Source organism: Budorcas taxicolor, chromosome 7 (assembly GCF_023091745.1).
Source record: "Budorcas taxicolor isolate Tak-1 chromosome 7, Takin1.1, whole genome shotgun sequence".
NCBI classification, from domain to species: domain Eukaryota; kingdom Metazoa; phylum Chordata; class Mammalia; order Artiodactyla; family Bovidae; genus Budorcas; species Budorcas taxicolor.
In genome coordinates this window covers 5,657,980-5,668,169 of record NC_068916.1, presented here as the reverse complement: position 1 = coordinate 5,668,169, position 10,190 = coordinate 5,657,980, and the positions used below count along the sequence as shown (strand labels likewise).

Here is a 10,190-nt window from a genome sequence, read left to right as displayed (position 1 = left end):
ATGGTGGCAAAATTAAAATCAGTTCAAAATTGTAATGGCAGAATTGGTGCCAGAATTTCTTGTAGAAGTAGTTCCTAGTCTTAACCAGAAAATTACTATATGTATGTATATATATGTATAAATACAAAAACAAGAGCTGGGAGAACAAGCAGCATCTCAAGCTGTTTCAAATCCCAGCTGGTAAGCGGGGAGTCGGTGTGTCTGGCCGGCGGCTTAGGGAGCGCCCTCTGCTGTCAGCTCTGGGGTTTTGAAGGAACTCGAGGGCCGGGGAACCGCGGCAGGTCACACCGTCCTCTTTTCTGCTCGCCCCAACACTTGATTAGATGCGTCTGAGGGGACACTGCCGGGGTTGCCAGCGGGTGAAGCGGTTGGCATTCGCTTCACCTGCCAGCCGCTCCTGGGCTGGAAAGACAGACAGGACTCAGTGTGTGTGGGGGGTGAAGACTGGGGGCCCGTCCAGCCTCCACGTCCCTTAGAACGTGCTGAGGACTGTGAGAGGAGCCAGGGGACGAGGGGGCGCAGGGCTCTGCCCTGAGGCGCAGCTGGCCTCCACATGGCTGTGCTTCCTTGGCGGGGTCTGGCTTCCGCTGGCCGGGCGCTGGCAGGGGAGGGGCGGGGCACCGTGGCACGTGCTCTGAGGGGGAGGGAGACCCAGGCAGGCCCGGAGCTAACAGTGGGCCCTGAAAGACCGTGGTGAGATGTGCTGAGCAGCGAGAGGTTCAGGAACCCAGCAGGACCCGCCTGACATGGGAGGGCCCATGGCCGCTGGCTGGGGGCGATGTACTGGGCACACGTGACCGTGGGGTGTTCGTCCACAGACCCCCCACCATCATGCAAACCACTGTTGATGATGGCTGTCTGCTCCAAGGTGAGTCCTGTGTGCAGCCCGCGAGAGCAATGATGCACAAGCTCCCCTTCTCCCCCCTCACTCTCAAACTTCCCTGAACAGGCTGAACCTTCCTGCCTGCATCCAGGCCGACGATGCCCAAGACCCTGCTCCCTTCCCCCTCTCCCCACAGCTGTTACCTCCCACATGTGCCTGAGGACAGTGCTGGGCAAGAGAATTGGGAGGCCAGCGCTGCTGCACTCAGCCTCAGTCTGAAAGCGCCTGGGGCGGGGACGCTGGCTGCAGGGGGACACACTCTGCCCTCGGGTGGGCACCACAGGCCTGTGACCTCAGCAGGAAGACATGAGTGAGGAGGGGAGGACTCACCGGGCAGGCCTGGGAGGTGACAGGCTGGGGCCCAGTGTGGGCCTGGGAGCCAAAGGGCAGCTCAGGGCTGAGGAGTCGGCGCCCAGCTGGGTGGGGGGTGGTAGGGGAGCGGGGGTGCTCAGCCTGGAGACCTTCTCTCAGGAAGAGCATCTGTGCCTGCCCACGCCAGGGGACTGGGGCACAGCTGGGTGTACACACCACATCCCACGCTTTCCCACTTACTCCATGGGGCCGACAGGACCCGGCCCCCGGTCCACGGACCCCTCACCCTGAGTCACTCTCACAGGCTTGCCCCTACTGTGGTCGTGGCGCTGGGCCTTGGGCAAGTGCAGGGCAGGATGAACTGGCCACCCGGTGACAACAGAGTGCTGGCTCTGCCAGGTGCTCACTGTGGGCTGTGGGGTTGCCATGGTGACAGGATGCCCTGCACCAGGGGACATCCATTCCCTGCATCTTTAAGAGGGGTACACTGAGGAGGGAGATTTGTCTCTGAAGCAAACAGTCTGGCTGCGTAAGACCCTGCCCACTGCTGTGTGCCCGTGTTACACCTGTACCTGCATAGCTCCGCAGGACAGCCCTGAGTGTGGGGCCAGGCCCCCTAGCCGCCCCCCGCCGTGGCTGTCAGTGGGGGGCCAGGAGGCCCCAGGGCCCTCGAGAGGGATGGCGTCCCGCACTCTGAGAAAGTTCCTGAGGGCACATCCTGAGAGTCGGGATCCGAGGTCCATGCTCTTCCCAGTCGCCAAAATGGACCTTCACTCTGGCCCAGCTGGGTGCCAGCGGAGGGGGTGGCCAGGACGGTGAGGCATGCTGAAGGCTCTGAGCTCGGGGGCTGCACCTTCAGACCATCGGGGCCTCGTTTTCCCACCCCACCCTCTGCCTCCTCGGGGAGGGAGGGCCCCTTCCCAACAGGCAGAGCCTGCCGTGCCCACTGAGTCCTGTGAGGACTGAGGTCTCTGGTGAGTGGCCCTCTGTGCCCAGGGTGCCCCGGAGGGGCTCCGCCTGCCTGCACCATCCCCGTGATGAGGGCCTGGCGGGCCCAGCTGGTCGTCATGCCCTTCACGAGAGCCTGCGGAGACCACAGTCCTGAGGACCAGACACCCACGGGGGCTCCAGGCCTGCTCGTCACTGGGTCGGGGACCTCACAGGCCTCGGGGTTGTGCCACAGACTCACCTGGGCCAGAAGGCCGCCTTCCTGGGAGCTGGGCTGGAGGCAGGCCAGCGTCTGCAGGTGGATAAGTGTGTCCCCGGGGCCGGTCAGCGGAAACGGGCCAGAGGAGCCTGCAGGGGTCAGAGGGTCAGGACCAGCGTTCCCGCCCCGGGAGGCGCAGCGACGCTGCAGGTGGGACTCGCCAGCCCCTGGGTCAGGAGGAGGCCATGAACGTGACTCCCGTGGCTCCCAGCCCTCCTGCAGCCTGTGTGGGTGGGGAGACCAGCCTTCTGGGGTACACCTTCTGTCCCCACGGCACCTGCACAGCCGGCGGGGCTGTGTGACTTGATGGGGACCGTCTCCAGTGGGAATGGAAACCCCACAGTGTGAGCAGAGGGGAGAGGCATGTGCAGGGGCCTGCGGCTGCCCCGGATGCAGCTTGGTGCACTCAGCCTTGGGGGGCCGCCGAGCCCGGCTCTCTGTCCCACTCACTGGAGTGGGACATCGATGGGGGGCTGGCCTGGCGCCCTGGGCCCCTGACTTCTGTGGCGTCCACTGCTGTCTTGGCTGTGTAGATGGTAGCCTCTTCTTGAAACTTCCTCATGTTCTTTTTATACCGAATTCTTTTGTTGCCGAACCAGTTGGAGACCTGTGGACACACAGAGACAGAAGTCACTGGAAAAGCTGAGGGAGCAATGAGACACGCAAGGAAGGGGCGTTGCTGCATGACAGCGCATGGCCCCGGAACGGGGTGAGAGGCTAAGACTGTGAAGCTGGCACTGATGAACCCTGGGCACAGGGAAATGTCTGCTGTGTGTTGGGGGTGCCCTGGAGTCGGTGTGGCTTACAGAGAGGGAGGAGCTGCGTTGCTTGAGGACCAGGCGCTGCTGGAACTGGGATGAGGATGGAGGTGGGAGCAGGGCAGGCACGTGTCACACGCTTGGAGAGACCAGTGTCTGCTCACTGCAGGCAACAGACTGAATCCTGGTGCGGGACACGTGCACCAGGAACCGCATTTCTGGGAATGCGATTGAAGCAAAGAACACAGTCAAATCCAAAACTTATCAAAGGATAAAGGACCATCTGATGGAGCAGGGGAAGGAGCTGAGCGCGGATCGCAGGCAGCCTTCAGTCCTCGAAGCTGGTTGGGAGGGAGCTGCAATCACACACATCTTGTAAGCACAGAGCCGGCCCAGGGGCCCAGCTCTGACTGCACGTCTGCACGAGCCCTCTGGGGCAGGGCTCCTCCCTGTGGATTGTCCTGGGCCCTGAGGGTGCTGAGCAGCATCCCCGGTCTCCAGCGCCGGAGGCCAGGCGTGCCTTCTCCTCCCCTCAAGAGCTGTGACAACGAAAACGTCCCTGGCTGGCTGAGAGGCTGGACAGCGCCCAGCTGTATGAGCATGGAGACGTGCACAGCTGGAAACACCGTGTATCCCCAGGTAGGGCGCCTGGGCCTGCAGGTTCATGCACACATGAGACGTGTGCATTTTCATGAATAGAAACACACAGCTGAACTGCATGGCAGGACTGTGGATGACCTTTTCTCCTTTAAAAATTAGTTTCTTTAACGTCTTTCTGTAATCCTCTCAATGTCAACCATGGACAAAAAAAGCCCCATGTGTGTTCCCTGCTCTCAACTCTCCTGCCCTCAGTGTTGAGTGTGACCTGCTCGCAACCAAGCCAGGTAAGCACCTGGTTCCCACTTACCTCCAAGGAGTGCACCCACACGTCTGTGCTGAAGTTTGCAGAAGAATGTTGGCGAGCGGTTTTCCATGTTGAATTCAACTGGCATTTTAGAGGGACAAAGAGCAGACTTCCCGAGTGGGTGTCTGCAGGGGAGCTGGTTCAGGCTGGGGTCTGCCCTCCCTACAGGGTCTGTCCCAGCGCCTTGGACAGGAGCGAGATGCCCTCTCTGCAAGGGTAGCCACACCTCGGTGTCACCGGCCACTCCCTGCCCAGTCCCTCTGGCCCCTTTGGTCCATGTAGCTGTAGCCACTCAGGTTTCCACCCAATGCCCTGTCCATGGGCTCAGCTCTCCTGTCCTTCCCCCTCGGGCCTCCTCAGCCTGCAGTTGCAGCTGATCCTTCCTGAAAACATCCGTGGTCTCGTCTGCAACACTGTTTGCCCAGTGTTGCTCCACTATTTTCTCCTTAAGTGAACCTCACAGCGCACCATGTTTGGAGCCCTACTCAGCTGTCAGGCATTTCTACCGAGGAGCCGCCACAGCGGGGAGGGGTCCCAGGGCAGAATCCGGCTGCTGGTGGGTGGGTGGGGATGTCAGGGCCCAGCCACTGGAATGTGGCCAGAGCTTTTCAAACCTTTGTTTGTCACAAACTCTCTCCTCAGATGAAGTTTAGACCCCAGGCCCGCCTGCTGTCTGAGGTGGCAGGCCCTGGAGTGAGTCTGGTTCTTTCCAGACAACTGCTCCTGGGGACAGATGGGCTGCCAGGCCGCCCGCTTCTTCTGGGCCTCGAAGTCCTAGAGGCGTAGGCCCCACCTCAGCTCTGGCCAAAGTGCTGAGGACACCACGGCAGTTCTGGGTGAGTGAGGACACCGGTGTGACCCCGCAGGCCTCCCGAGCGCCGCTGCCCCCAAGGTGCTGCCGGACTCCGAGGGGGCTGGGGCAGAGGGTGGTGACTCAGCCTCCCCCTCAGCACAGGGGGAGGGGGAGGGCCAGCCTACTGCGTCCAGGCCCCTGATGGCCCTCTCTGCGGCCAGAGGCGGGCGCCGACCCCCACGCTGCCCCGTGGGTGTTGCCTGGTCTGCTCTCTCCCTTGTGGCCTGCCTGCACTTAACTGTTCTCATTGTAAAACCTTTTGAAAGCGCTTCCCTGGTGGCCTAGTGGTTAAGAGTCCACCTGCCAATGCAGGAGGCATGAGTTCAATCCCTGGTCCAGAAAGATCCCACATGCCTCAGAGCAACTAAGCCCAAGCCCGAGCACCTGTGTTGTGGAACTCCACAGCAAGAGAAGCCACCCGATGAGCAGGCCCGCAGCGCGGCTAGGGTATCCCCCACTCTCTGCAGCTAGAGAAAGCCGGTGCAAAGCAGCAAAGACCCAAGACGATAAAAATCAGTAAGACAAGCAACAAAACCTTCTGACAGATTTCTTGGGCTCTCGCCTTAGCCCCGACCCCACCCCAATCCCACTGAGATGAACAGTCATCCCAATATGGTCTCTTCTCCAGCCTGCGCTTCTGTTTCCCATCTGGAGCCAGCTGTCGCCTGTCTTGTGCCCCCAGACTCACACACTGGACTGTCTGAGCAACTAGCAGGTGATGCACACGCCTGAATTTATTCCAGGATAACTGAACTGGTACTTTTGCACAAGAGCCCGTCTATCACTTTCAGTCCTAATTTTGCTCCAAGTTCTTTTTCTTCTCCTAAGCTTACACCCCATCCATCTTACAGGACACAGCACACCCCTCTGATATGAGGATATGAAATCTTAGCGACTGGGCTTCCTTGGCGGTTCAGTGGTGAAGAATCTACCTGCCAACGCAGGAGACACTGGTTCGATCCCTGGTCCAGGAAGATCCCACATGCTGTGGAGTAGCTCAGCCCATGTGTCCCGACTATTGCGCCTGCGCTCTGGAGCCCGGGAGCCACGACTACTGATGCCCGCTTGCCCTAGAGCCGTGCTCCACAAAAGAGACGCCACTGCAAGGAGAAACCTGGGCCCCACAATGGCGAGTAGCCCCTGCCCACCACGACTAGACAGAAGCCTGCACAGCAGTGACGACCCGGCCCAGCCAAAACCAAATACATCAATAAAGAATGTAAGGTTTAAAAAAAAAATCCCTAAAGACTACAGTTCACCAAGGATCACTCTTAAGTGCTGTCCTCAGTGGTGGCAGGACCGCACACTCCACACCCATTGTGTCAGGGAGTGTGGGAGGGTAGGTATGGCTTCCTGCCTGAGGTCCGGGTTCGTAGCCCAGACCCGGGACCTGAGCCCAGCCAGCCAGCTCCGAGGCTGCACTGCGCGTGCTTGGCTGTGGCTGCACACCACGTTTGGCTCCTGCACCACACGTTTGATGAACCTCCCTGGGTGTCCCTTTCGGGTTCAGGGAGGTGTGGTAGGAAAAGACCATCACCTGGGAGACCGTGATGCCACCCCTCCTGGCCAGCTCCTCTTTGGTTTCTTCGCTGGGGTATGGGTTGCTCAGATGGGAATAAAAGTATTCATTCAGCACCTCTGTGGCTTGCTTGCTGAAATTCTGCCGCTTACGCCTGAGAAGATAGACAGCCTCAGCCGGTGATCATCCGTGGGGCCTCATCCCCATCTCTGATCTCCTAGAGGCTGTGACAGCAGCGGTCAGCACTTCCTAGCCTTCCTGGAGGCTGTGTGAGGGCTGCCCCTGCAGCCGTGGTCAGAGCCCCTGCCTAGGCCGGGAGGCTCCCGTAACTCAGACCCAAACCAGTGCAGGACTTGCTTCCCTTCCTGAGGTCAGAGGTTGGGGGGAGGGCCTGACCTGGCGTCGAGGAACCTCGCGCGCAGGGCCAGCACAGCCTCACAGGTGCTCTGCTTCAGCTGCATCTGGATGCTGTGGAACTTGCCGTGGATGATGCCCACCATGTGCTCCATCTCCGCGGGCGAGACGGGCCTGATCCTGCTCTGCTCCTGGAGGAGGTTGGTGACGTGCATGGTGAACTCACGGCAGGCCTGGGGTGGGGACACACGTGCTAGCTGGTGACCACCTAGCAGGCTGGCCTAGGGTCCCGGGTGGGACCAGCCACCTGCCCCCCAAGCCTCTCATACAGGCTGGCTACTGAGAAATGATGGCAAGGGGCTGGGGTCAAATCAGCCACCTCTGCTATGAGACCAAGCTCGTGGGCTCTCTGCTTGATGCTGCCAAGGGAAGGCAGTTTGTACTCCATGGGTTCCTTTGACAAATGTGCATTCCCGTGATAGAAACTCTTCACGCAGAAAATCACCTGTTCATATTTCTCTAGCTCGGAGTGGTACAGCTGTCGGATCTGGGACAGCTTGGCCCTGTAGTCAGAGTGCTCAAGGCCACCCTCGTTTGGACGGCCTCCTGGTGTTGCTGCGTTGGCCGCTGCCGATGCTCCCCTCCCTTGCTTGTCAGGCCTGGACATGCCCTCGGCCAGCAGCATGTTATCCAGCCTCAGGAGCTGAGCATCAGGGGGGCCCACTTCCTGAATGCCGTGGATGCTCGACACTGGATCAGAGAGAGGAGATGGAGTCAGTGCTTGTTGTTGGAGCAAAACCCCCCACGACAGTGCTAGCACTGGCTGAGTGTCTGAACCCTCTTCATGCATCCCTTTTGCGGAAAGAAAGACTATGATGACAGACATCAAATAACCCACTCTGATGCTGGTCTAGGTGCTGTGCTCAGGAGCCCAGCTGGGCTGCCAGGAGTGCAGGGGGCAGGCACGCCACAGCCCACAGCTCACAGCTGGGTACATGTGGAGCTCCAGGCAGGGCAGGGGTGGGATGGCACCAGGTGCTGGAAAGCCTGAAGCCCTGAATCATGCCTCCAGATGGGAGAGGTGGCACCTTCCAGAGGCTCAGAGTGCATAGACAGGAATATGAAGGCTGGTGGCAGCCTGGCTTTGGGAAGGCTGTGCTGGCATGTATCTGAAACTGAGCCCCCCCATTGAGCCACCTGAGAAGCCTCAACTCCATGTTCAGTTCAGTTCAGTTCAGTCACTCAGTCGTGTCCAACTCTTTGTGACCCCATGAATTGCAGCACGCCAGGCCTCCCTGTCCATCACCAACTCCCGGAGTTCACTCAGACTCATGTCCATCGAGTCAGTGATGCCATCCAGCCATTTCATCCTCTGTCGTCCCCTTCTCCTCCTGCCCCCAGTCCCTCCCAGCATCAGAGTCTTTTCCAATGAGTCAACTCTTCGCATGAGGTGGCCAAAGTACTGTAGTTTCAGCTTTAGCATCATTCCTTCCAAAGAAATCCCAGGGCTGATCTCCTTCAGAATGGATTAACTGAACACTAATCAACCAGTCAGATGATTAATACCCTGTTGTTGATGACATGGTTAAGGTGCTAAATTTGCTATCATAGATATTTCATCATTCACGCACAAACTCAGGTTGTGTCTCCGGGGCAAGATGAGCTAACAGGCACAGACCACCTGGAGAGAACCATAAGCCAGAAACATCCTGACTGTTGAAACTATGATTATGAAATGTCACAAGATGATGCTTAATTCCAGCCTCTCTGTTCTCCCCCTTAAAAAAAGACCCTCATTCAAAGACCAAAGTGGGGCAGATCTGAGGCTTGTCTTCCACTCCCTTGCTTGGCACCCTGAAATAAATGCTGTACTTTCCTTCACCATGATCTGGTGTCAGTAGAGTGAATTTGCTTTTCAGGTGACCGAACTTTGGTTTGGTAATACGTCTGTTGTGCCTGTGTCTGTTGTGTGAGTGTGTTGAGGGGAGGGTTTCTGCTGTAAAATCAGAGAGGAAAAGATGGATCCAGAGGTGCCAGAAGAGACGAACTAACCCACTGAGAGATGGGTTAGTTTGAGCACAGACACAGTTGCCTGACTTTATAACACGGAGAAGCCATCCTAGCTAGGCGATGTGCTCAAGGGCAGGACTGGACAGGCAGCGGGTGGGCAGGGGATGAGCTGCTGCTGTCCGAGGGGTGCATGTCAGCTATGAGGCGGCCAGAGGGAGAGGCCCCAGACTGTGACCACCGGAATATGAAAGTGTTAGTCACTCAGTTGTGTCCGACTCTGCGACCCCATAGACTGTAGCCCACCAGGCTCCTCTGTCCAAGGGATTTCCTAGCAAGATACTGGAGTGGGCTGCCATTTCCTCTTCCAGGGGATGTTCTCGACTCAGGGATCAAGACTGAGTCTCCTATGTTTCCTGCACTGGCAGGTGGATTCTTTACCGTCTGAGCCACCAGGACTTGAGAAAAAGGAAGACGCTGTGACAACTCCCACATTCCCCCTGGAAGGCGCTACTTTTTCCCAAGCAGAGCACTCAAAACAGCAGGCAGGCAGGTGAAAAGGTGGTGTCAGGCCGGTCCCTGACACAGCTCAGCACAAATGTCTAGGTGGCTGCGAAGCAGCTGCTACCTGGGAGCTGGGGCTGAGGTGACCAGTTCGGGTGCAAGAAGGTATTCCTGAGTCATCGGTGTGTGGCGTGTGTTTGGGAAGTCTGTTTTTATCTGCTCGTACCTGCAGGTACATCTATGAGAAGGCCACACCCCCTGAATGCTAGAAAATCAGTGTTTAAAGGGCAGGCAAAGGAGGAGATGGAAGGAGTTATGAGGCGGGTGGAGGAATAATCAGAAGTGGTAACAGAGGGGTGAAAACCTAGGCTTGGGGAAGATTGGTCAGTTCAGTTCAGTTCAGTTGCTCAGTTGTGTCCAACTCTTTGCAACCCCATGGACTGCAGCATGCCAGGCCTCCCTGTCCATCACCAACTCCTGGAGTTTACTCAAAATCATGTCCATTGAGTCAGTGATGCCATCCAACTAGGGGTAGATTGTTAACCTCTGCAAAAGCAGCTGCAAGGTATGGTGGGGTGAAGCCTGACTAGCAAGTTCAGAGGAGGACGGGAGGTGGGCAGTGTGGGGAGGAGTCTGCTACAGGGGTTACAGAGTGAGGCTTGGGTCCAGGGAGGGTGGTCTTGCAGGACCTATTTTTTCTCTGCTTTTTCAGTGATGGAACACATATCTGTGGAGACACAGGAAGGAAGGCTGAGGGGTGGTTCCTAAGGGGATGGGAGGCAGGGAATGCAGAAGGAGGTAATGATAGATGATATAGATTCCATGTAGTTCTGACTTTCGAGAAAAACAAAGTTTTAAGTCTTTTCTTAGAAACAGGCTCTTAATATTA

The 10,190-nt window shown here is 57.9% G+C and overlaps 1 protein-coding gene across 1 annotated transcript in view; it reads right to left on the bottom strand.

Annotated features, from left to right (window-relative positions):
• Positions 1 to 282: 282 nt before the first annotated feature.
• PBX4 (PBX homeobox 4) overlaps positions 283 to 10,190 on the bottom strand; it is a 62,883-nt gene continuing 52,975 nt past the window's right edge. Inside the window, exons 3-8 of the mRNA XM_052644023.1 lie at positions 7,296 to 7,540; positions 6,833 to 7,023; positions 6,455 to 6,590; positions 2,853 to 3,009; positions 2,385 to 2,491; positions 283 to 402 (exon numbers count right to left, since the gene is read on the bottom strand). Coding sequence (XP_052499983.1) covers positions 283 to 402; positions 2,385 to 2,491; positions 2,853 to 3,009; positions 6,455 to 6,590; positions 6,833 to 7,023; positions 7,296 to 7,540 — 956 coding nt within the window. The remainder of the gene's footprint in view (positions 403 to 2,384; positions 2,492 to 2,852; positions 3,010 to 6,454; positions 6,591 to 6,832; positions 7,024 to 7,295; positions 7,541 to 10,190) is intronic.